At 49.8% G+C, this 27,265-nt stretch overlaps 1 protein-coding gene across 13 annotated transcripts in view; it reads right to left on the bottom strand.

Annotated features, from left to right (window-relative positions):
- Positions 1–27,265, bottom strand: part of PLXNB1 (plexin B1) — a 244,001-nt gene that overhangs the window by 121,424 nt on the left and 95,312 nt on the right. For 11 of the 13 annotated variants that reach the window (XM_050959798.1, XM_050959796.1, XM_050959797.1 and 8 more), the window contains one exon: positions 25,892–27,035. The exons of the other annotated variants lie outside the window; for them this stretch is intronic. In XM_050959798.1, coding sequence (XP_050815755.1) covers positions 25,892–27,034 — 1,143 coding nt within the window. In that variant the 5' untranslated portion in view covers position 27,035. The remainder of the gene's footprint in view (positions 1–25,891; positions 27,036–27,265) is intronic. 13 annotated transcript variants of the gene reach the window in all.

The following is a 27,265-nucleotide window of genomic DNA, read 5'->3' as shown; positions in this document are numbered from 1 at the left end:
TAGACCAGGCCTAATTGTAACCTTAACTCTGAATTCTCTGGGTTTATAACACTTGTTTTTGAGATATTCATGCATTCCAAAGCCAGAAAGGACCTCTGTGATAATCTAGTCCAGGGGTGTGCAAACTTTTTGGCCCGAGGCCACATCGGGGTTGTGAAACGGTATGGAGGGCCAGGTAGGGAAGGCTGTGCCCCCCAAAACAACCTGCCCCCCGCCCTCTTCCAGCTCCCCTCAGAACCTCCAACCCCCCCCTGCTCCTGTTGAAACTACAGGCAATGGGAATTCTCCCAGTTAGATAGCAATATTTAGCAGACTGGAGAGACTGCTTCCCTTAGGAGCCTATATACCTGCTTTGGGATCATGGGTCCTCACCTGTGGTTGACTGAATCCTGCCTGAATGGCATAGGGCCTATCACAAAACCTGCAGGTAATTGCCTCTGATGACTCATCACACTCTCTGGCTCAGGGCTGACTCATCAGGCTTAAGCAGTCTCAGACTCAGAAGTATCATAATCTGCCAGTACTAGGTCTAACACCAAATTCCCTATGTCGGATGCAAACTTTGTGTTAGGAAATTATCATCTATAATATTTAGACATTCTGAGGGTGTTTCAGTAATGGCAGCATGAGACCTCCAGTATATGTCACTCAGACTGAAGTCCCCCACAATCATGCAGATTTTTCCGTGTTATACGTAAGTGTTTAAGAAGCAATCCTGTTCCCTAATGTGATTTCATGCTCTGTAGCTGACACACCCTAGTACCCGATCCTGTGGTTTATCTGTTAAGACAGAGATCCATAAGCATTCAAGATCTTTTCTTCCAAGTTATCAGTGACTCAGAAACAAGTATTTCCATTTTTGGCATGGAGTGCCACTCCCTCTCTCCTTTTGCCCACTTGATCATTCCTAACTAGATAATAACATTTTAACATTCCAGTCAGGCAAATCACCCTACTAGGCATCAGATCTGGATCAAATTTATGCTAATAAAGGAGCAACTCCCATTCTTGTTTGTTATTCAAGCTCCTAGCATTGGTGTATAGACAATTAAAGAATTTAATTACAACAATCCTGTAATATGTTTAACCATTAACTTATTAATAGATGCTCTCAATCATAACTCCTTTGTAACTTAGGGGTTTTTTTTAGGGGTGGGCGGTCAGATTTTCATTAGTTTTTTTTACCCTATGATGTTTCGTATATGGACACTAAACAAGAAACCCCAAAAGAATACTCCCATACAGTATTTTAAGGCTGCAGAGAAGGCTCCCAGGTCCTGGGTCCTCCAGGAAGTAGCCAACCCCCAAAACAAGAGCACCTGACTCAGGGCTTCCCACTCAGCCCCCAGCCCCAACCAGGTACCGTGCAGAGGGGGTTGGCATAGTCAGCACAGCCCTGGGATCCCAGCTGGTTGAACTCAGCTCAGTGCTCTGGTCTGTGCTGCACTGCACTGTGCTGTACTGCACACTGCCCCAGTCCCAGCCCTGCCCTTTCCCCTCCCCTTCCTGAGCCTCAGGCTGCCAGGCAAAGGGCAGGTGGATTCAAGCCCAGTTTCCTGCTGCTGCTCCCACACACCTGGGTCCTAGTGCAACCGCCAGGGACCAGGGTGGGGCTAAGGAATGTTTGGATTTCTGTTGAGGCAACACCCAGAGGCCTCATGCTGGGACAAGGCTCAAAGCTGCCTCCCTGGAGAAGGCGTGGGAGACTCCCAGCTCAGCAGAGCCAAACCCCTTCGGCTCCACTCCTAAACACACAAGAGACAATGGACTGGGGCCTACTGGGCTAACACAGGCCTATGTGCCAGGAGCTCCACTCTCACTCTCTCTGGGCCAGGGGAGTCACTGCCTCTTCCTTTAAACTATTTTATTCCCAGCTGGGGTTGTGGTGAAAAGACTTAGGGTGAGCCCATTACAGGGATGGCACAGTTACCTCAGAACTAAGAGTTACAAGCCCAGGAAATCCAAAGTGTGAGGTAAGCAAGGAGGTTCCAAACTTTGTTCCCTGAGACCCACCTGTGCAGCTGCAATAGGTACTGCTGCCCACTATCAACACTCCTTGAGGAAAAAGTATTAATTTTAATTATTGCATAAACGTTTACAGTTTGATAGTGCCTCCTCCCACCTCGCCCACCAGGCAGGCAAGCTATCCTCCCCTTAGACTGATCAAATGGGAAATCAGGCAAGGAGCTGCAAGCATGCAACCTGGCCTCCCCAGGCTGCTACACATCCATCAGAGGGAGAGGCATCATGGGGAGTGCGTGACACCTCACCTCAGCAGGGACCAGGGCCAGCAAGAGGGTGAAGAGGCCATGCAGGTGCCACAGCCAGCCCCCGCCAACACCCTCCACCTCAGCAGACCGCTGAGTACCTTGAGCACATCACCTGGCAGCCCAGTCACAGTCTCCCACCCACTACCCTGGTGCACCTCACAGGCATCCCCTGCCCAGGAAGGAAAGGTTTGGGGATTGCCAGTGCTGGGGTCCAGGCCTAGGCTCGGGCCAGGCCCAGCCATTACCTGTGACGATCCTGATCACAGCATTGTCCAGGCGGAAACAGAGCAGCACCACTGAGCCCCAGTCCCGGGGGGCCACAGGGCTGATACTCCGGAGGCCCCGACAGCCACAGATCTCAGGCTGTCGCAGCTCAGAGTGAGAACAGCCGTGAACCCTCCAGCCTCCTCTAGCTGCCCTGGGAGCCGCTGACTCTTGGGACTGGTCCCTTCTCCTTGCCATCCACCCACCGGCTCCACTATGCCCTCTGCTGCCCGCTTGGAGTGCTGGGCTCCTCTGGCCCGGAGGGGCCATCCCCAGCCACCACTCCACCAGTGAAGGGGATTGGTGGCCAGCTCCCAGCCTGGGACTCCTCCTCATCCACTTCCCAGTCAGACATGGTAGTGCTAGGTGCCCTGCAGGTGGGAGGGGGCCTGCCAGATGGGGGGGGGGGGGGTGGCATGACTCAAGCTTTTCAGGGAGTGATTGAACCTTTAAATTGTGCCCCCCACTATCAACTTATACAGTTTCGGGGAGCAACACCCTCTATGTCCCTCTCAAATGCCTCACTTGTTGCACCAGCAGACCACGCAGAACTGTGTTGCAGCCCATTTTGGGGCCACAGTCCACAGTTTGGGAACCCCTGAGGTAAGCAATGCCCAGCTATGGGCCCCAAGCCCTCACTCCACTGCAGAGATTCCAGGCAATAGTCAGAGGGCTAGGGCTACTTTTGTGCTCCCAGATTTGACTAAACTGATGTTTCTAGATATGTTTGATTGTTTTCCTCTTCTCCCTTATTGGCAACACTGCAGGGGACAGAGTGAAGAATATTTGAGTGCCCTGTGCACTATTCACCTTACCTTGTTTGTGTTTCTTTTAGGTGTAACTGAATTTCCTAGGTTTAGAGAGACAAGGTGGGAGACAGAATATCTTTTATTGAACACACTTCTTGAGGTGAGAGAGACAAGCTTTCAAGTGACACAGAATTCTTCCTCAGGTCTGGGAAATGTGTCACAGTTAAATACAAGTTGGAACAGATTGTTTAGCATAAGTACTTAACATCTATTACAAGGGACCATTCAGGGTGAAGTGGCCCTTTAACACTCTCCCAGTTATGCGGGGACCACAGGAGGGAAAGCAGCTGGGGCAGCTGTTAATGGGTTATAGATTGTTGTAATAAGCCATAAAGTCTTCAGAACATGTACAGTAGCTGTGGGTAGGATATTCTGTATTTTTCAAACAGACCAAGAGGTTGGGAATCCCTGCTTTAAGTGCACAATGTAACTCCATCTTAAATACGGAGTCACAACCACTGCCTCCATAAGTAAATCACTCTTTGAATCTTGCTAAATACTTGGCCTCAATGATATTGTGCAGCAGTGAGTTCCACAATCCAATTATGCCTGGTGTGAAAGACTCTTAGGCTCTGACTCCACGGTGCTCCGTGGCTGGAGCACCAATGGAAAAAAAATAGTGGGTGCTCAGCACCCACCAGCCCCAGCTGATTAGGGTGTCGCCAATCATCTCATCTGGGGAGTGACTTGAGGTAGGGCAGAGAGCAATGAGAGGGTGGGGTCCTGGGGGAAAGGGCGGAGTGAGGGCAGGGCCTGGGGGCAAAGCAGGGGTGGAGCACCCCTGGGGAAAAGTAAAAACCAGTGCCTATGGAGAAACTATTTCCTTTTATCTGTTTTAATTTCACACATTTCAATCTTACTGAATATTCCCTTTTCTTGTATATAAGAACAGAGAGTAGATCTCCCAATTTGCCTTCTCTCTAGGATTACCATTTTGTTCATTTTAGTATACCCTCCTTTTTTCCTCTACACAAACTCAAACTTTTCTAAACATTTTTCCATGTCCCTAATCATTCTTATCACCCTTCTCTGAATTCCTCTAATTCTGCAATATCCTTTGTTCGACTGGGTGAACTAGACTGCACACAGTATTCCATCTGAGAATAACCCTTCGCTTTATATGACGGCATTATGATATTCTTCATATTATTCTCCATCCCATTCCTTATGCAACCAAAGTACATTTTTTTAACTGCAGCTACACACGGAGCAGAAGTCTTCATGGACGACACCTAGGTCCTTTTTCCAAGTCAATATCTTTAATTTAGAACCCTGTGACATGTAGGAGTAACTCAAAATTTTCTCTCCAATGTGCATTACTGTGCATTTACCAACACTAAACTTTATTTGCCATCATCATGTTGCCCATTCACTTAACTTGATCAGGACCCTCTGAAGGGCTCAACAATCTTCTCCAGATTTAACTAATGTTAATAATTTTGTGGCATCTACAGATTTTGCCACCACATAACACACCCTTTCCAGGTTATTAATAGATATGAGAAAAAAGACCAGACCTAGTACTGAACCTTAAGGTAACCCCGTTACCCTTCTGCCATTATTAAAATTCACCATTTATTTTTACTCTTTATCTATCTTTTACCTAGTTTTTGATCAAGGACAATACTTTGTTACTCATCTCTGACTACTTAACTTCTTTAGTGGCCTCTAAAGAGGACCCTTGTGAAAGGCCTTTTGAAAGTCTAAATCAATTCTGTGAAATACTTCTCCTTTACCCACTACTTTATTGACACATTCAAAGAATTATAATATATAACCAAGACATGATTTTCCATTGCAAAATCATGTTGATTAGACCCTATCATATCATGATCTTTCAGCTGTGGTATTATCTTATTTTTAATTACTGTTTCAAACAATTTACCATGTTTAGATGCAAAGCTTATTGGTCTGTAATTCCCCAAATCACATCTAGAGCTTTTTAAAAGAGTGGGTACAGTATTTGTTATCATCTAATCCCAAAATGTAGTACTCGTTTTTAATCAGAGATCGCATATTTCTGCTAGCAGCTCAGCTGCTTCATTGTCAAACTGCTTCTGAACTCTTCTGTGTATACCATCTAGGCATGGCGACTTATTGCTTTTTTATTTATCCGGTTACCCAACTATTAGGCAGTTTTTAAAACTGCAGCCAGTAATCTTTTCACCATATATAATGTTAGGCATTTAAGTCTGTATAGCTGGGATGTCATGCTCCTAGCCACAAAATGTGTTCATACTGTCCATATGGCAGACTGAGATTGTACCACATCTAAATTTCCATTTAAAAAAAGTTTCAAGCCTTTATAGTTGTGAAGAGCCTTTTGAATGGGACCCTGATGCTGTACTGTCTTATACATCCTAAACCAACAGCTCTACAAAATGTGTGGACTACTCCATTTATCTCAATTGAGTGTTGACAATGAACCCTAATGATGACCAACTTTTACCGAAAGCTTAAAATAGGTGAACAGCAAAAAGGAAGAAACAGCTGTGCCCAGAAGTACCTAGCATCATCACTCTCTCTGTGTGATAGTGAATGCAACAGCGACTTTTCTAACAAAGTCTGGTTACTTTATAAGGAGATGATCTTTGCACAAACTTCCCATCAGTATCAGTGCACTGCAGGGACCATGCGTGGGATTAACTATGTAACCCAATCAATGGAACACAATGAATATTTGTCCCTCTCCACAGAATGGGACCGAGGCTCTTTTATTCATTGACAACAATTCTGATAGTTTTATAGCCATAACCATTTATACTGAGAAAAGATTTCAGTGAATAGAAATGTAGCAGAGAATACCTCAAGCCAGAGATCTCACAAGCTGTGTGATCCCAGTCCTCTGTCCTCTCTCCCCCCGCCTCTCCCTTGCAATGCAATCACGTTAGAGTACTGAGCCCACACCACATATCATGGACTTCATTGTCCCGTCCCTGGTTCTGTGCAGCATTCACAGGAGCTATGTAGAACTTACAAGTCCTGCAGCAGCCTCATTCATGCTTTTAATTAATGGTGACCAATAGCCTCTGCATAAGTAAGGTTGCTACCAGCATTTAATTATAAGGCTTATTTTCTACACTCTCACCCTAAATCTAATTAAAAAGCCTGTATGTTTTCAGAATGTACCAACAAACTCTCAGGGTGAAGTTGCTTTTCCTGAAAACTTTAGAGAGAGCAGAGTAAATGCTTTTCGAGCTGAAGGGACTGCAGAGTGGAAAAAATCAAATCAATTTTTTTATTTAAATCGGATATTTTTGATAGGTTTTTTCCTCAAAAAAATTTTATCTAAAGATGGTTTTAATTAATATACATTATAGCTCAAAGATATCACATCATGGAATAGGGATTATAAATTCTAATTCTATAGTATGAGACAATATATTCACGTAATGTTTAAGAAAAGTTAAGAACATAAGAATGGCCATACTGGGTCAGACCAAAGGTTCATTCAGACCAGCATCCTGTCTGCTGACAATGGCCAATGCCAGGTGCCCCAGAGGGACTGAACCTAACAGGTAATCCTGCCATCCATCTCCACCCTCTGACAAACAGAGGCTAGGGTCACCATTCCTCACCCATCCTGGCTAACAGCCATTAATGGACTCCATGAAAGAGAAGAGACGGTTACTCACCTTTGTAACTGTTGTTCTTCGAGATGTGTTGCTCATATCCATTCCAATTAGGTGTGCGTGTGCCGCGTGCATGTTCGTGGGAGAATTTTACCCTAGCAACACTCGGTGGGCTGGCTGGGCGCCCCCTGGAGTGGTGCCACTATGATGCCGGATATATACCCCTGCTGGCTCAACCGCCCCTCAGTTCCTTCTTGCCGGCTACTCCGACAGTGGGGAAGGAGGGCAGGTGTGGAACGGATATGAGCAACACATATCGAAGAACAACAGTTACAAAGGTGAGTAACCGTCTTTTCTTCTTTGAGTACTTGCTCATATCCATTCCAATTAGGTGATTCCCAAGCCTTACCAAGGCGGTGGGGTCGGAGCGAGACTTTGCGGAATGTAAGACCGCTGAGCTGAAGGCAGCAGCATCTCTGGACTGCTGGACCAATGTGTAGTGTGACGCAAAGATGTGGATGGAAGACCAGATAGCAGCACGACATATTTCCTGGATGGGGACATGGGCCAGGAAGACTGCATATGAGCCTTGCGCTCGAGTAGAATGGGCGGTGAGATGGCTAGCTGGAACGTGAGCCAAGTCATAGCATGTTCGGATGCATGATGTCACCCAAGATGAAATCCTTTGGGAAGAGACCGGCATGCCTTTCATCCGTTCCGCCAGAGCCACAAAGAGCTCGGGTGACCTCCGGAAGGGTTTGGTCCTCTCGATATAAAAGGCGAGAGCCCTACGGACATCTAAGGTATGCAGTTGTCATTCCGGGGGCGATAAATGGGGCTTTGGGAAGAAAACCGGAAGGAAGATGTCTTGGTTAAGGTGGAAGGAAGACACCACTTTAGGTAGGAATGCTGGGTGTGGTCACAGCTGTACCTTGTCCTTGTGGAATACCGTATATGGGGGATCCACAGTCAAAGCATGAAGCTCTGACACTCGTCTTGCCGAGGTGATAGCGACAAGGAAGGCTGTCTTCCAGGAAAGGTACAGCAGTGAGCAGGTGGCTAAGGGCTCGAATGGGGAACCCATGAGTTTGGATAGCACCAGGTTGAGATCCCAGGTAGGAGTCGGGCACCTGACTTGAGGGTACAACTGATCCAATCCCTTAAGAAACCTGGAAACAATGAGGTGAGAAAACATTGATGTGCCGCTTTCCCCTTGATGGAAGGCTGAAATAGCTGCCAGATGCACCTTTATAGAGGATACCGCCAGGCCCTGCTCCTTGAGGGACCACAGGTACTCCAAGAGAGTGGGAATAGAAACCTGTCCTGGGATCAAGTTATTCTGGGCGCACCAGAGAGAGAAATGCTTCCACTTGGCAAGATATGTCGTCCTCGTGGAAGGTTTCCTACTGCCCAAGAGCACCTGTTGTACCGAAGCGGAACAGCGTAGTTCCGACTGGCCCAGCCATGGAGCAGCCAAGCTGTCAGATGAAGGGATTGCAGGTCCGGATGGTGAAGCCTGCCGAAGTCCTGTGTTATGAGGTCCGGCCAGAGTGGCAGGGGGATCGGGTCTGCCACTGAGAGGTTGAACAACAGGGTGTACCAATGCTGCCTCGGCCAAGCTGGAGCAATGAGGATCAAGTGGGCTCTGTCCCTCCGGAGCTTGAGCAGGACTCTGTGGACGAGCGGGAACGGTAGGAAAGCATAAAGTAGGTGTCTGTTCCACCAGATCAGGAATGCGTCTGATAGGGAGCCTGGGGAGCGTCCTTGGAAGGAGCAGAACTCCTGGCATTTCCTGTTCTCTCGAGAGGCGAAGAGGTCTAAGTGGGGAAAACCCCACCTCCAGAAAACAGAATGGATGACGTCTGGGCGTATCAACCACTCGTGAGACAGGAAGGACCTGCAGAGATGATCTGCTAGAGTGTTCTGAACTCCTGGGAGAAAGGACGCCACCAGATCGATGGAATGGGCTATACAAAATTCCCAGAGGTGGATGGCTTCTTGACCGAGGAGGGGGGATCGTGCTCCGCCCTGCTTGTTTATGTAAAACATGGCCGTTGTGTTGTCTGTGAACACTGACACACAACTGCCCTGTAGATGGTCCTGGAAGACCTGACATGCTAAATGGACTGCTCTCAGTTCCCTCACGTTGATATGTAGGGACATCTCCTGGGTCGACCATGGGCCTTGGGTGTGACGACTCCCGAGATGGGCACCCCAACCCAGAGATGACGCGTCTGTGGTTAGGGCTACCGAGGGTTGTGGTGGGTGGAATGGCATTCCTCCGCAAACCAGAGAAGGGTCTAGCCACCAAGTCAGGGAGTCAAGAACTTTCCCGAGGATAGTGAGCACTGAATCTAGACTGTCCCTGCATGGGCGGTATACTGAAGCCAGCCAGGTTTGGAAGGGACAGAGATGCAGTCTCGCGTGCTTGGTCACGAAGGTGCAGGAGGCCATGTGACCTACTAGGCCGAGGCAAGATAGGACTGATGTCGGAAATGATTGCAGACTGAGAATTAATGAAGTCATTGTTTGAAAACGAGGCTGGGGGAGGCAGGCTCTGGCCAACGTGGAGTCCAGGACAGCGCCGATGAAGTCTATTCTCTGCGTGGGCGTGAGAGTAGACTTTTCTGTGTTGATCATGAGACCTAGGCTCCCGAAGAGGTCTCTGACAATGCACACATGCTGTCATACTTGTAACCGAGACATCCCTCGAATAAGCCAATCGTCGAGATACAGGAAGACGTGAACTCGACGACGCCTGAGGGCAGCGGCTACTACAGCCATGCATTTGGTGAAGACCCTTGGGGCTGTAGAAAGGCCAAAGGGAAGGACCGTGAACTGAAAATGGTGGCAGTTTACCACAAAACGGAGATATTGCCTGTGTGGTGGATAAATGGCGATATGGAAATACGCATCCTTCATGTCGAGGGTGGCAAACCAGTCTCCCGGATCCAGGGATGGGATGATGGTCCCCAGGGATACCATGCGGAACTTCATCAGGAATTTGTTGAGTTCTCGCAAGTCTAGGATTGGTCTTAGACCTCCCTTTGTCTTGGGGATTAAAAAGTAACGGGAATAGAACCCCTTGCCCGTCATGTCTTTTGGCACCTCCTTTATGGCTCCCAACTGTAGGAGCGCCTGGACCTCCTGCCAGAGGAATTGCTCGTGAGAGGGGTCCTTGAAGAGGGATCGGCAGGGAGGGAGGGGTTGAAATAAACTGTAGGTGGTATCCCGATTCCACTGTGCAAAGGACCCAGCGATCGGAGGTTAGTTGGGACTAGGCAGGGAGGAAATGGGAGAGGCGGTTGAAAAAGGCGGGAGAAGGGTCCGGAAGGATGACTGGTGGGCCGTCCTTGGGCATCCCATCAAAAGTTTTGTTTAGGTCCTGTCGGTGGTTTAGGGGGCCCTTGGCTTTGGGACCCTTGAGGGCCAGACTGCCTGCGCCAATTACCTCTGCCACACCATCTGGTGTTATCCTGACGCTGTCTGGTCTGATTGTACGGGCGGTATGGGTGGGCCCGGAAGGACCTTCGCTGGGTCACTGGGGTGTGCATGCCCAGCGTGCGCATGATGACCCGATTGTCTTTAAGGCTTTGAAGCCTGGGGTCAGTTTTATCAGAGAAGAGGCCCTGTCCCTTGAAGGGTAAATCTGCTGCAATTCAGGAGGGAGAGTGGAAGCCTGGAGCCAGGAGATATGCCTCATTGCCACTCCGGTCGCCAGAGTTCTCGCTGCCGAGTCCGCGGCATCCAGAGAGGCCTGCAGAGAGGTTCTTGCCACCTTTTTACCCTCTTTGAGCAGGGCCGTAAACTCGGAATGGGACTCCTGGGGAAGAAGCTCTGTGAACTTCCCCACTGATACCCAGGTGTTAAAATTGTATGGACTTAGGAGGGCTTGCTGATTCGCCACCCTAAGCTGGAGGCTCCCAGCCGATTATATTTTGCGGCCTAGGAGGTCCTCCTTCGCCTTAGGGGCTGATGCTTGTTGGCCATGACGCTCCCGTTCGTTCACCGACTGGATAACCAGAGAGCAGGGAGGTGGATGGGTGTAGAGGTATTCGTATCCCTTTGAGGGAACCATATACTTCCTCTCCACTCCCCTAGCTGTAGGTGGAATGGAAGCTGGTGACTGCCAAATGGTGTCCGCATTGGCTTGAATAGTGCGGATGAACGGGAGCGCCGCTCTGGTAGGTGCACCAGCTGATAGGATGTCCACTACTGGGTCCTCTACCTCAGTGACCTCCTCGATTTGCAAATTCATGTTCTGGGACACCCACCTCAAGAGGTCTTGATGGGCCCTAAGATCAATAGGCAGAGGCCCTGAGGAGGATGTGCTTGCTACTGCCTCGTCAGGCAAGGAAGAGGAGGATAGGCCCAGGACTAAAGGGTCCTGAGGTGGGTCTTGAACCGGAGGAGCATCAGCTGGATCAGGAGGAACCTCTGAGTCCATGGAAGGAACTGGAGCTTCCTCCGTGCCCACAGGGGGAGGGTGGTTCACCGTCGCTTCCGGAGCCTGGAGTTCTGAGTGGGCCGAGCGGGGAGCCAGTGATGGGGCACCTTGGGCCTGATGGTAAGCCCATGGTGTCCAAAACGACCAGTGATGAGGCCCTTGTTCATGGCTTTGTCCCTCCGGAAATTGGCTGGGGACATCAGAGTCACTCTCGTGATGGTAAGATGCACTAGCTGCCTGAGGTGATATTGATGTGTCTCTCGAAGGCCACGGAGGTGCCGATGGACACTGTGAAGGCGGCACTGTTCTGGAAGCTCGATCCCTGTGTGGTACCGGAGAGCGGTACTGGGGGCTGTGGCGGTACCGCGAGACCGGGACCTTCTACCATGGCGGTGACGGGAGGTCGACCGGGATCTCGAGCCTCGATGTCTGGAGCGACTGCGGGATACCCGGTACTGAAATCAGTGCCAAGAACTGGAGCAGTACCGGGAGTACCTGTCTGGTGAGCGTGAAGTGGAGCGGCGCTGCAAGTGTGACCGGTACCGCGAATTCGAGCGGTGCCGGGACTGCGAGCGTCGCCGGGAGTGGGAGCGGCGAGATCGAGAGCACTTGCGAGACCGCGATCTGGAACGACGTCTCTCGAGAGGGACAGAGGATGGAGGCCTTATCATGGTCGGCTTGCTGATGGATTGAATAACCCGCACTGGCGGTGCCTGGGGTTGACGCATCGGCTCCGTCATCGAGGTGAGCTCCCTTGCTGTCGAGAAGGTCTCCAGTGTAGAAGGGAGAACAAGCTCAACCCCAGTTGTAGGTGGGGAGCTGTTACGCACCGGACTCGACAGCCCTTGTGGGACCGGAATCAACGGTGCCGTTTCAGGAGGAGCAGCTACCAGTGGTGCCGCCGCGGGCGACGGTGCCGTAGCAGATGACGGTGCCTGGTGAACCGTCTTCGACGACTGCTCCTTCTGGGAGGATGAAGTTGTAGCAGCATGCCGTTTCCCGGTCGGGGAAAGGGAGCGGTGCCGGGGAGTCGGTGCCGGTACAGGTCAGTGCCGAGAGTCCTTCCAGGTACCGGGACACTCCGGTGCCGAAGGCGCGCTCCATACCGAGGCGCTGGGTGCTGCTGCGGGTTTAAGTGCTGACTCCATAAGGAGCTGCTTCAAACGAAAGTCCCGGTCCTTTTTCGTCCTAGGTTTAAAGGACTTACAAATGCGGCACTCGTCCACAAGATGGGATTCTCCTAGACACTTCAGGCAGGAGTCGTGGAGATCCCCTATTGGCATTGGCTTTTGACCCGCCGAGCACAGTTTGAATACCGGTGCCTTGGGCATGGGCTCGCACCGGGGCGGAGGAAAGGGGCTAATCCCTGATCCCCCTTTCAACTATATACACTAACTACAAAATTAGGCACTAATACTAAGTATAACTACAAAAAACACGAACTACATACACAGTGATGAGAACTATGAGTAAACTAGGGATGTGGAGATCAGCAAAGCAGCGCTCCACAGTTCCAACAACCTACACGGGCAGTAAGAAGGAACTGAGGGGTGGTTGGGCCGGCAGGGGTATATATCCGGCGCCATAGCGGCGCCACTCCAGGGGGCGCCCAGCTGGTCCACTGAGTGTTGCTAGGGTAAAATTCTCCGACGAACGTGCACACAGCGCGCGCACACCTAATTGGAATGGATATGAGCAAGCACTCAAAGAAGAACTTGATAAATTCATGGAGGTTAAGTCCATTAATGACTATTAGCCAGAATGGGTAAGGAATGGTGTCCCTAGCCTCTGTTTGTCAGAGGGAGGAGACGGATGGCAGGATTACCTGTTAAGTTCATGATGATCGGGGGAGGTCCCAGATCACTGAAAACAGGTTAATGTAGTGCCCATCTTTAAAAAAGGAAAGTAAGAGGATCTGGGGAATTACAGGCAAGTCAGCCTCACCTCAGTTCCTGGAAAAATTATGGAGCAGGTCCTCCAGAAATCAATTTTCAAGCACTTAGAGAAAAGGAAAGTGATCAGGAACAGTCAGCATGGATTCACCAAGGGCAAGTCATGCCTGACTAACCTAATTGCCTTCTATGATGAGATAACTAGCTCTGTGGATGAGGGAAAAGCAGTGGACATGTTATCCCTTGAATTTAGCAAAGCTTTCGGTAAAGTCTCTCACAGTATTCTTGCCAACAAGATAAAGAAGTATGGGCTGGATGAATGGACTATAAGTTGGACAGAAAGCTGGCTAGATCGTCGGGCTCAACGGGTAGCGATCAACGGCTCCATGTCTAGTTGGCAGCCGGTATCAAGCGGAGTGCCCCAAGGGTCGACCCTAGGGCTGGTTTTGTTCAATATCTTCATTAATGATCTGGAGGATGGCATGGATTGCATCCTCAGCAAGATTGCAGATGACACTAAACTGGGAGGAGTGGTAGATACACTGAAGGGTAGGGATAGGATACAGAGGGACCTAGACAAATTCCCCTTAATTCGGCATTGGTGAGGCCTCATCTGGAGTTCTGTATCCAGTTTTGGGCCCCACACTACAAGAAGGATGTGGAAAAATTGGAAAGAGTCCAGCAGAGAGCAACAAAAATGATTAGGGGGCTGGAGCACATGACTTATGAGGAGAGGCTGAGGGAACTGGGCCTATTTAGTTTGCAGAAGAGAAGAATGAGGGGAGATTTGATAGCTGCTTTCAACTACCTGAAAGGAGGATCCAAAGAGGATGGATCTAGACTGTACTCAGTGATACTAGATGACAGAACAAGGAGTAATGGTCTCAAGTTGCAGTGGGGGAGGTCTAGGTTGGATATTAGGAAAAACTATTTCACTAGGAGGGTGGTGAAGCACTGGAATGGGTTACCTAGGGAGGTGGTGGAATCTCCTTCCTTAGAGATTTTTAAGGTCAGGCTTGACAAAGCCCTCGCTGGGATGATTTAGTTGGAGATGGGTCCTGCTTTGAGCAGGGGGTTGGACTAGATCAGTGGTTCTCAAACTAGGGCCACCGCTTGTGTAGGGAAAGCCCCTGGCAGGCCGAGCCAGTTTGTTGACCTGCTGCATCTGGAGGTTCAGTTGATCATGGCTCACACTGGCTGCGGTTACGCGCTCTAGGCCAATGGGGCCTGCAGAAAGCGGCGTGGGCCGAGGGACGTGCTTGCCACCCTTCCTGCAGCCCCCATTGGCCTGGAGCGGTGAACCGAGGCCAGTGGGAGCAGCGATTGCCCAAACCTGCGGACGTGGCAGGTTAACAAACCGGCCCAGCCCACCAGGGGCTTTCACTGAACAAGTGGCAGCCCTAGTTTGATAACCACTGGACTAGATGACCTCCTGAGGTCCCTTCCAACCCTGATATTCTATGATTCTATGAATAAGAACCATTCAAGAAATATATGTTTGCCCATGATGTTTTAAAGCAAGTCACACAAGTGAATTGGAGGAAGTCAGTTAAACATTTGGATTCAGAGACTGTTGAAGTGATAATCTCACTTAACAGCAGTAGCTTCTTCTGCCGGCGTAGAAAGAATATTTTCTTCCTTTGGACTAATTCATTCCAAATTGAGAAGTTGTTTGGGACCTGAAAAAGCAGGAAAGTTTGGTTTTTCTTTTCCAGATTATGAACAAACAGGAAAATGAAGGTGAAGATGACCGCGTTAGCTGCAGAAGCCAATATTTTAAGTTTCACATATTGACCTGGCTGATGTAGTTGCTTTATTTATTTATTTTTAATATTTCATTTAATTATTTAAATAAAAACAATTTTAACAAAAACAAACCTGATTTTAAAAAACTTGAATGTTTACCTAAATCCAAAAATTCATATGCTTGTTTTGTTAAAATATTATATGTTTGCTGTTGAAGAAAAAAATCCAGAATACATAATGTTGTTTTACTTAAATAAAACAATTTAAATGTCTGTCTGGTGATGTTCTTCTCCTAATTCAGCATGGCAAGAAAATCCTCCAAATATTAATGATTAACCTATTGAAAAGACGGTTACTTACCTTGTAACTGTTGTTCTTCGAGATGTGTTGCTCATATCCATTCCAGTTAGGTGTGTGCGCGCCGCGTGCACGTTCGTCGGAGAAACTTTTACCCTAGCAACCCAGGCGGGTCGGCTGGGCGCCCCCTGGAGTGGCACCGCTATGGCGCCCAATATATATCCCAGCCGACCCGGCCACCCTTCAGTTCCTTCTTGCCGGCTACTCCGACAGTGGGGAAGGAGGGTGGGTTTGGAATGGATATGAGCAACACATCTCGAAGAACAACAGTTACAAGGTAAGTAACCGTCTTTTCTTCTTCGAGTGATTGCTCATATGCATTCCAGTTAGGTGATTCCCAAGCCTTACCTAGGCGGTGGGGTCGGAGTGAGATGTGGCGGTATTTAAAACTGCTACGCCGAAGGCCGCATCATCTCTTGATTGTCTGACTAGCGCATAGTGTGTGGTGAATGTGTGGACCGATGACCAGGTCACTGCACGGCATATCTCCTGGATAGGCACGTGCGCCAGGAAGGCTGCCGACGTCGCCTGAGCTCTCGTGGAATGTGCCGTGAAGTGGCTAGAGGGGGCACGAGCTAAGTCGTAGCATGCGCGAATGCATGCGGTTACCCAGGAGGAAATCCTCTGACAGGAGATTGGTTGACCTCTCATCCATTCTGCGATCACCACAAACAGCTGAGGGGACTTCCGAAATGGCTTTGTTCGCTCGATGTAGAAAGCGAGCACTCTACGTACATCTAAGGAGTGCAGTTGCTGTTCCCGCCGAGAAGAGTGTGGCTTCGGGAAGAAGACGGGGAGGAAGATGTCCTGGTTGGTATGGAAGGCAGAAACAACCTTAGGGAGGAACGCCGGGTGGGGTCGCAGGTGCACTTTGTCCTTATGGAAGACGGTGTAGGGTGGATCCACTGTGAGAGCTCTCAGCTCTGAGACCCGTCTGACCGATGTAATGGCCACCAAGAAGGCTGTCTTCCACGACAGGTACGTGAGCGAGCAAGTCGCCAGTGGCTCGAATGGCGAGAGCATGAGGCTGTTCAGGACCAGGTTAAGGTTCCAGGTAGGAGCAGGGCGGCGTACAGGGGGGTAGAGACACTCCAGGCCTTTAAGAAACCTGGCGACTAAGGGGTGGGAGAATACGGAGCAGCCACCCTCTCCTGGCTGAAAAGCGGATATGGCTGCTAAGTGTACCTTTAAGGAGGATGTCGCCAGGCCCTACTGCTTAAGGTACCAGAGGTAGTCTAGGACCGTGGGAATTGGGGCCTGCGTAGGATTCACCCCTTGAGGAGCACACCAGCAAGAGAAACGTTTCCACTTTGCCCTGTATGTTGAGCAAGTGGAAGGCTTCCTGCTGTTAAGGAGTATATGTTGGACCAGTGCGGAGCAGCTGAGCTCCGCCGTGTTCAGCCATGCAGGAGCCACGCCGTGAGGTGCAGGGCTCGTAGGTCCGGGTGACAAAGCGTGCCGTGATCCTGCGTAATCAGGTCCGGGTGGAGAGGAAGGGGAATTGGGGGGTCCACAGACAGGTCCAGCAAGGCGGTGAACCAGTGCTGTCTGGGCCACGCAGGTGCGATCAGGATTAGACGCGCTTTGTCCCTGCGCAGCTTTAACAGGACCTTGTGCACCAGAGGGAATGGAGGGAAGGCACACAGGAGGTGGCGGGTCCATGGCAGGAGAAATGCGTTCGTGATCGACCCGGGAGAGAGACCCTGAAAGGAGCAAAACTCCTGGCACTTCCTGTTGGACTTGGTTGCGAAGAGGTCTATGCGGGGAAATCCCCACCTCTGGAAGATGGAATGGATGACATCCGGTCTGATCGACCATTCGTGGCAGAGGAAGGATCGGCTGAGTCTGTTCGCCAGCGTGTTCTTGACCCCTGGGAGGAAGGATGCCACCAGGTCTATCGACTGGGCTATGCAGAAGTCCCAGAGTCGAATGGCTTCCTGACATAGGGGAGACGAACAGGTTCCCCCGTTTGTTGATATAATACATGGCCGTTGTGTTGTCCGTGAGTACGGAAACACAACAGTCGTGTAGGTTTCGTTGAAACGCCTGGCAGGCGAGGCGGACTGCCCTCAGCTCCCGGACATTTATGTGGAGGGACAGCTCTTGGGACGACCAGAGACCCTGGGTGCGCAGGTCCCCTAAGTGGGCCCCCCACCCCAGTGATGATGCATCGGTTGTTACAGTCACCGATGGTTGCTGAGAATGGAAGGGCATCCCAGCACATACTAGGGATGGGGTCAGCCACCAGTCGAGGGAGCGGAGAGGGTCGGGGGGGACCATCACCAATACATCTAGGTGGTCCCTGCACGGGCGGAATACGGAATGAAGCCAGGCCTGGAAGGGCCTCATTCGGAGTCTGGCATGCTTTGTCACGTAAGTGCATGCGGCCATATGCCCTAGAAGTGTGAGGCAGGTGCGAGCCGAGGTGATTGGGGATGCCTGCAAGCTCCGAATGATCACACCGATCGTCTGGAAGCGAGGTTGAGGTAAGTAGGCCCTGGCCTGAGTAGAGTCCAGGGTCACGCCTATGAAGTCTAACCTCTGTGTGGGGACCAGGCTGGATTTCTCGGCATTGATAAGCAGGCCTAGCCGGGAGAAGAGGTCCGTGATGGCCTCGACATGTCGTCGCACCTGCGACTGGGAGGACTCCTTCAGGAGCCAGTCATCGAGGTATGGGAAGACGTGGATTTTCTGCCGACGGAGGTGGGCAGCCACGACGGCCATGTACTTGGTGAACACCCTCGGGGCTGTAGAGAGGCCGAAAGGGCAGAACTGCAAACTGGAAGTGCTGATGTCTGACCGTGAAGCGGAGGTACTTCCTGTGCGGTGGAAAGATGGCAATATGGAAGTATGCGTCCTTCATGTCGAGGGCGGCATACCAGTCTCCAGGATCCAGGGATGGGATAATGGTTCCCAGGGAGATCATGCAGAACTTTAACTTTAGCATCCATTTGTTGAGGCCCCACAGGTCTAAGATGGGTCTGAGACCTCCCTTGGATTTGGGGATCAGAAAATATCGGGAGCAGAATCCCTTGCCTCTCTCGCCTAGAGGTACTTCCTCTATAGCTCCCGCCGCCAGGAGGGAACGAACCTCCTGCAGGAAGGTTTGCTTGTGAGAGGGGTCCCTGAAGAGGGACCGGGAAGGGGGTGAGGAAGCAAATTGTAGATGGTATCCGTGCTTCACTGTGCGTAGCACCCAACGGTCTGATGTTAACCGGGACCACGCCGGGAGGAAGTGGGAGAGGCGGTTGGAGAAGGAAGGGGAAGGATCCTGTCTTGAGTCTGGTATGTCGTCCCCGGGCGCATCTTCAAAAGCCGGACTTGGGGCCCGGCTGTGCCTTGGAAGGCCCTTGGTTTTGGGCTCCCTGGGAGCTGGGTTGGCGTCTGCGTCCCCCCCGGCCACGCCGTCTGTTGAGATCCTGCCTCTGATGGGGTGGGAAGTATGGGCGCCGTGCTTGGGGCCTGAAGGGTCTACGCTGGGTGGAAGGTGTATGCATCCCCAGTGATCGAATGATGACTCGATTGTCCTTCAGGTTTTGTAATTTGGAGTCCGTCTTGTCCGAGAACAACCCTTTCCCGTCAAAGGGTAGGTCCTGGACTGTATATTGTAGTTCCGGGGGTAGTGTAGAGGCTTGAAGCCATGAAATGCGCCTCACGGTAATGCCGGACACCAGGGTTCTGGCTGCCGAGTCCGCAGCGTCGAGGGAGGCCTGGAGGGAGGTCCTGGCCACCTTCTTACCCTCCTCCATGAACGCGTTAAATTCCGTGCGCGAGTCCTGGGGTAGCAGTTCGGCGAACTTACCCACCTCCGCCCATATGTTGTAGTTATAGCGCCCCAGTAGGGCCTGCTGGTTGGCCACCCGGAGTTGCAAGGCCCCAGCTGAGTACACCTTGCGACCCATGAGGTCCATCCGCTTAGCCTCCTTGGATTTGGGGGCCGGTGCCTGCTGGCCATGCCGCTCCCTGTCGTTGACCGACTGCACCACTAGGGAGGAAGGAGGAGGGTGGACATACAGGTACTCATACCCCCGAGAGGGTACCATGTACTTCCTTTCCACTCCCTTAGCTGTCGGCGGGATGGAGGCTGGTGACTGCCAGAGGTTGTCGGCGGTAGACTGGATAGTCTTTATGAATGGGAGGGCTACCCAGGTAGGAGCATCAGCCGAGAGGATGCTCACTACCGGGTCCTCAACCTCTGAGACCTCCTCCACCGGGAGGTTGATATTAAGGGCCACTCTACGGAGGAGGTCCTGGTGGGCCCTGAGGTCTATAGGTGGGGGTCCCGACGCTGACGACCCAGCCACTGCCTCATCCGGCGAGGAGGAGGAGGAGGATACTCCGGGGATGAGGGTATCCTGCGCGGTCTCTTGTTCTTGGTCTGGTTCCTGTTCATGTTGCCCCGGGGAGTCTGGCGGCTGTTTGTCCGACTCGACCACGGGGGGGCGGGAAACAGTGGCCTCTGGCCCCCGATGCTCTGAGGCGGTGGAACGTGCTTGAGCCATGGGGGCATCCTGGGCCTGATGGTAAGCCCAGGGTGTTCAAAAAACCCACTGTTGGGCCCCTGTGTCCTGCGGGTGGGGGTCTTGGAACACTCCCAGCGGTGCTTCAGGGTCCTGGTCCTGTTCATAATAGCTACCCGCCTGGGAGGATGCCGACGTGCCCCTGGATGGCCACGGTGGAGCGGCGAAAGCCGGTGCTGCAGTACCGACCGACCTCACACCTCTGGATAGCGGTGACCGGTGTCTGTATCGGTGTTGAGAGCGAGACCGGGACCTGCGACTGGCTCGGTGCCGGGAGGTCGACCGGGATCGCGAGTGTCGTTGTCTAGATCTGCTCCTGGAGGTGCGGTACCCACCGCGGTGCCGTGAGCTGGAGTGGTGCCAGGAGTACCTAGTTGACGCTCGGGACGTCGACCGGTGCCGGGAGCCCGACCGGTGCCGAGAGCGTGATCGGAACCGTGGTGATCGGTGCCGGGAGCCTGAGCGGTGCCGGGAGTCCGACCGGTGCCAGGATCGGGATCGACGTCGCGAGTCTGAGTGGCGCCTCGATGCCGAGCGTCCGCGGGACCGCGATCTGGAGCGGTGCCGGTCTGCTACACTGACCGAAGCTGGTCTGGTCAGGGTCGGTTTGCCCATAGAGCATAGTACCCGCACCGGCGGTGCCGGGGGCAAGGGCATCGGTGCCTTGGTGATGGCGATTAGCTCTCTCGCCGTGGCGAACGTCTTCGGGGTAGAGGGTGAAGCAAGCTCTACCACGGTGCGTACCAGGGAGCTGCCAGGTGCCGGACTCGAGGGCCCCCGCGAGGTCGGAGTTAACGGTACCGGCTTAGACGGTGCTGCGGCAGGTATCGGTGCCGGGCGATCCGCCTTGTGCGCAGGATCTGGTTGTGGGGCGGCTGGTGGCGAGATGATCTGTGCCTTCGCCGCCTTCGGCCTCGGGGAGAGGGAGCAGCTCTGGGCCAGTTTCAGTGCCGGCTTCTTGGTGGTAGCACTCGGTGCCGCGGTGCCCTTGCTCACCGGTTGGCTTGCGCTTGGTGCCGTGGGCGAAGGTGTCAGGGCCGCTTCCATCAGGAGCTCTCTCAATCTAATGTCCCGCTCCTTCTTGGTCCTCGGCTTGAAGGACTTACAGATCGGGCACTTGGCAGATAAGTGCGACTCCCCGAGGCACTTCAAGCAGGAGTCATGGGGGTCTCCAACTGGCATGGGCTTGTGACAAGCCGAGCACTGCTTGAAGCCTGATGAGCCAGGCATGAGCTCTGGCTCCCGGTGCGGGGGGGGGTACGCCCGATCCCCTCACTACAACTAATAACTACACTAACAACACTAGATAACTGACTGACTAACAACTATATATCTATATATGTACAATAACAACTATAACTACTATATACAATGATAGCGAAACGAGCTGCTAGGGAGTGTGGAGGTCAGCGAAGCCACTCTCCACAGTTCCAACGACCGACACGGACGGTAAGAAGGAACCGAAAGGTGGCCGGGTCGGCTGGGATATATATTGGGCGCCATAGCGGCGCCACTCGAGGGGGCGCCCAGCCGACCCGCCTGGGTTGCTAGGGTAAAAGTTTCTCCGACGAACGTGCACGCGGCGCGCACACACCTAACTGGAATGCATATGAGCAATCACTCGAAGAAGAATTGGAGATAGTTCACCTCCCAATGACTTCATAAATATCTGCTTCAATTACCTTTGGTAAAATGAAATAACCGAACAGTCATTCATTTTCTTATATAACTGTAAAACTAGTCTGAAAAGTTTTCAAAATAGATCACTTTAAAAATGTATAGTGTGTACCTTCTAAAATGAAACCCACATTATCTCTGAGCTGTGAAGAATATGTATTAAAGTTATAACAACCAACAAGAATGCACTTTTATGTAAAAATCCATGATTAAATTGAATCTTCCTGATTTAAATCAAATCCACCCTGACGGGCTGTACTGAAATGGTTGTGAAATGTCTAATATTTCTATTCCCATATATTTAAAATAGAGTCTGATGCTAACTTGGGAAAAGGTTTACAACATAAACCTTGTGCAGAAGCTAGTTTACAAGGAGACACTATGTACACATTTAATTAGCATTATTCCTAAATAATGCATGAGCTGCCGCCATTGAAGTTGAAGGAGTTAAAACTCCCTCTGAATAAAATGTTCATTGACAGCCGCTTCCACTCACACACTGAATGAAGTAGGCTGGAGCTGGCACAGAAGCTTACATGCTGTTAGATACAATTTTAATGACAACCGTGTCCACACATTGAATGGTGGAGGATGAAGTCTGCTGAGAAATTCACATGCCATTGGATAAATCTGTTAATAAGATCCCATGTCTTATGTGGCAGATAAGACCTGAACTATACAGCAGGGACCTTAGAATACTAGACCCCTTGATATCCCTCTCCTATCCAGTTCAATCAGGACAGTATTATGTGCTATTTGTTTTGGAAGAAGGATTTTCAAAACTGCTTGTGAGAGTTGGTTATCTAACTCCCTCAAGCACTTTGGAAATCCCCACTCTTTGATTTCATTCATTCTGTGCAGCACCACAACTTCAGCATGCAGTTTGTACTGAAAATGCATAAAAACATGAAGGTCTGGGGTTCAACCCCCGTGGATGACCATGGTATGTGCATGCCTCTGACCATCTGTATGTCAGTTTGTTAGGTAGAATAGGAAGAGGAGGGTAGCTGTGGAGTAGAAGGGAAGGTGACTTCAGGAATCATGGGGGAGGGCCAGGTAAATAGCTGATGATCTTAGAATCATAAAACTGGAAGGAACCCGAGAGATCATCTAGTCCAGTCCATTGCACTCGTGGCAGGACTGATTCTCTACACCAGGGGTCAGCAATCTTTCAGAAGTGCTGTGCTGAGTCTTCATTTATTCACTCTAATTTAAGGTTTCGCGTGCCAATAATACATTTTAACGTTTTTAGAAGATCTCTTTCTATAAGTCTATAATATATAACTAAACTATTGTTGTATGTAAAGTAAATAAGGTTTTTTAAATGTTTAGGAAACTTCATTTAAAATTAAATTAAAATGCAGACCGGTGGCCAGAAGCCAGGCAGTGTGAGTGCCACTGAAAATCAGCTCACGTGCGGCCTTCAGCTCACATGCCATAGGTTGCCTACCCCTGATCTAGACCATTCCTGACAGGTGTTTGTCTAACTCGCTCTTAAAAATCTCCAATGATGGAGATTCCACAACCTCCCTAGGCAATTTTTTCCAGTGCTTAACCACCCTGACAGGAAGTTTTTCCTAATGTCCAACCTAAACCCCACTTGCTGCAATTTTAGCCCATTGCTTCTTGTTCTATCCTCAGAGTTAAGAAAAACAATTTTTCTTCCTCTTCCTTGTAACAACCTTTTACGTACTAGAAAACTGTTATGTCCCCACCCAGTCATCTCTTTTCCAGACAAAACAAACCCAATTTTTCCAATCTTCCCTCACAGATCATGTTTTCTAGACATTTAATCATTTTTGCTGCTCTTCTCTGGACTCTGTCCAATTTGTTCACATCTTTCCTGAAATGTGGCACCCAGAACTAGACATAATACTCCAGTTGAGGCCTAATCAGAGTGGACTAGAGCAAAAGAATTACTTCTCATGTCTTGCTTACAACACTCTTGCTTATACATCCCAGAATGATGACTTTTTTTAAAGTGTTACACTGTTGACTCATATTTAGCTTGTGATCCACTATGACCCCCAGATCCCTTTCCACAGTACTCCTTCCTACACAGTCAGTTCCCATTTTGTATGTGTGCACTTGATTGTTCCTTCCTAAATTGAGTACTCTGAATTTCATCCTATTTACTTCAGACCACTTCTCCAGTTTGTCCCGATCATTTTGAATTTTAATCCTATCCTCCAAAGCACTTGCAACCCCTCCCAGCTTGGCATCATCCATAAACTTTATAAGTGTACTCTCTATGTCATTATCTAAATCACTGATGAAGATATTGAACAGAACCAGACCCATATCTGATCCCTGCGAGATCCCACTCATTATGCCTTTCCAGCATGACCCTGAACCACTAACGACGACTCTCTAGGAATGGTTTTCCAACCAGTTTTGCACCCACCTTATAGTAGCTGCATGTAGGTTGCATTTCTCTAGTTTGTTTATGAGAAGGTCACATGGGACAGTATAAAAGCTTTTTTAAAATCAAGATATACCATGTCTACTGCTTCCCCCATCCACAAGGCTTGTTACTCTATCAAAGAATCTCTACATGAAGTCTACAGGGTTCCCTACTTCTCAGCTCACAAATATTCTTCCTCATTTCAGACCCCCTCTGCTCTGAGCCTCTCCCTTCACTCCTAGGCTCTCCTGCCAGCCTTCTAAACTCTGCTACAAATACAGCAGAAATGGTACACTCTCAAAAGTGCTTTTGGACCACATAAACATTATTCCTGAGACCTAAAGCCTGCAGTACCTCTTGCATGCTTTGTAAAACAACACTTAGAAGATGACTGCATACTATGTACTATTCTTTAAAGGAAGTCACTAGATTAACAACCTACTCTACTGAAAACTGGCATGGGGATTTCAGTAACCACAAGTGGCCAAGGCCTCAGATTTTAGTCCTCAGATTTAAAAAGAAGTAATCTCCAGCGCCATGCTGGAGCACTGAATCCAGTAGTGTCTCAGCAGGGAGACCCAACACCACTTCCTGCACTATTTAGGTTTTCCTTAGCAGTTCCCCTTCCAAGAACAGAGCAGGTCAACTCCTATTTAGCTTCTAAGTGCTGATGACATCACAGTACAAACAAAAACAGTTAGTATACCTATTTGAATCAGCAAAGAATCCTGTGGCACCTTATAGACTAACAGATGTTTTGGAGCATGAGCTTTCGTGGGTGAACACCCACTTCGTTGGATGCACCCACAAAAGCTCATGCTCCAAAACGTCTGTTAGTCTATAAGGTGCCACAGGATTCTTTGCTGCTTTTACATATCCAGACTAACACGGCTACCCCTCTGATACTATTTGAATCAGGGTTTTCAAGCTATTTCATACTATCAACTCATACTCCATTTTCCTGCAGCGAATATGTCCCATCCTTCTGTTGTCATAGAAATGTAAGTGATGCCCGTAAAGAGGATTATGCACTTTCCAAAAGAAAGAGGAGCTAGGTTGTGGGGACAACTATTCTTCAAACACAAAATCTTCCAGGACTAGTGATTTATGGGGAAAGAAAGAATTGCTGCCAAAGAGACTTGCTTTTGTTTAAATTATCTCTTTGCTCCTGTTCTCTTTAACATGAAACCTCTATAATGTATATTGTGTTCTTCACATCCGTCTGGGATCCAAGGGGGCAGGCACTTAACTACACCCCAACCTATGGAACAGATTCAGCAAAATCATTAAAAACTACAATTCAACACACTGCAACTAGGGGTTTCAAGAATCAATGTTTCCACAGGTTGAATCCAATCCTGGAAGCTGGCCCCTTCGTATGCATCCCACATGGCAGGATGTGACCCATTTCTTTCAGTTCTCTCTGCTGGTAAACCTGCTGAGGGAGTGAAAGAACAGAGGCATCAACAAGGGATGGTAGAAAGATAGGAGAGGTTGAGTTTGAAAGGAAAGTATCAGTTGTTCCCACATCATATTCTAACAGTAGCATGGGAGCTATACACTGTTCTTTCAGAGTCCTTTAAGATACTAGCTCCTACAGACCCACAGCTGGGGATGGCACTCAGCCCATAACGTATTTAATTATAAATCCCTGGAAAATGGAGTTTACACTGGAATTGCAAGACAGCGCCGCATGGCATTAGAGAGCCACTACAGACCCACCTACAGACCCACCACCACTACCCACACATGCAAACACATCCGAGCTGATTCTCCTTTACAGGAAGGCACCTTTACACCATTCTGCCACTGTAAAGAAGCCTTGAAAAGGGTGCAAAGTCAGTTACACTCATTTTTAGGTCTATTTACACTGTCAGAGCAATGTAAAACAGACACAGTGTAAACAATAATCAGGCTCAGGACAGCCACTTACCGCTGGCAGCTGGACACAGTTGGAACTGACATCGTATTCAATATATGCCACTTCTAACCCATTCTCTGATTTCCCATCCTTCGTATAACAAACATCCCTGGTCTGAGTGGTTAGTTGGTCCACTTCCTCCATTGAATAGACACAGAGTGCAGACTCCTCGCTCAGTTTGCCAGACGAAGCCTGCCAGGCAGAAAAGGTAGTGAACAGCACTTCTCCTTGGGTGCTGAATCTCCCTCTTCTCAGATCACTGCCTGGTTGGGTGACATAAGCAGCCTGCAGTAGGCTGTATGTTTTCTCTTTGCTCCTACAGAGTAGTGGTAATTCCACATAGGAGTAATAGTGAGAGTCATCCAGACAGATTCGTGAGATGTAGGTCTTGTACTCTCGCGACTGGGACTTCAGATCCCGGCGATAAAACAGGAAGTAAACGCTGGAGCGGTGGGTAAAGGATTTGATGAAATGGTGGTTATACTCGGAGAGCCGACCCACTGCCAACTTAGCTGTTTCTTCATAGGAGAAGATGGAGTGAGAGTCTGCCTCTTGCATGTCCCCTCCATGGGCCCTGAGATTTCGGGTGGTAACAGGAGGGATACCCCCTCCAACCCCTCTGCTGGTATACCCTCGTCCCACAAACAGCAGGGGCACATCATCTTTTGAGTGGCCTACTAGTCCCACAGTAGTGATATTTGGGTCATTTGCAGCCACATACTGTGTGTCTCCAGGGCTCTCTGGTCGGAAGAGAACGTGGTCAATGGATCTGAGGCTTCTTTTTTCACAAATCCCCTGGTGCACACTGCCACACACAATGAGCTCCTCCTGCACAGAGTTCACCAGTAACAGCTTGTTGTAATTGTCAGTGTTGTGTGCTTGGGGACATTCCAGCTTTGAGACAGGGGGGAGACAATCTTTGCTGTCCAAAACGGGCCCAGTTTGAACTGCGCTCTCCATCATCAGGTCTGATGTCAATTGGAAAAGAAAGTTGGTGGCCCCCAGATAAAGGGTCCCAGACTCAGAGTCTATAGTCAGGTGAAGGAATTTTGTGCTGTTGTGTGAAAAGGTGACATACTGCAGTCCCCTTGGAATCACTGCCCCCAGGAAACAGACAGCAGGAAGAAGGAAAGTTCCCAGAGACATGGTAAACATTCTGCAAGAGAGAGAAAGCTGTTACCCTTTGGAGCTAGGAGTGAAGGTTTACACAAATCAGTTCTTCAACATTGTACTTTTATTATGAGAAGAGGTGGATGAAGAGAACAGTGGCTAAATCTACAGACCAAATAACCAGAGATATAACAACAAATGAAAAATTATTAAAGAATATCAAAAGCAGGAAGCCCATGGAAGCATCAATGGCTTTGTTTGTGCAGCAGGGTGTTA

Source organism: Gopherus flavomarginatus, chromosome 6 (assembly GCF_025201925.1).
Source record: "Gopherus flavomarginatus isolate rGopFla2 chromosome 6, rGopFla2.mat.asm, whole genome shotgun sequence".
NCBI classification, from domain to species: domain Eukaryota; kingdom Metazoa; phylum Chordata; order Testudines; family Testudinidae; genus Gopherus; species Gopherus flavomarginatus.
Note: the sequence above shows the minus strand (reverse complement) of the source record. Positions and strands in the feature narration are given on the sequence as shown.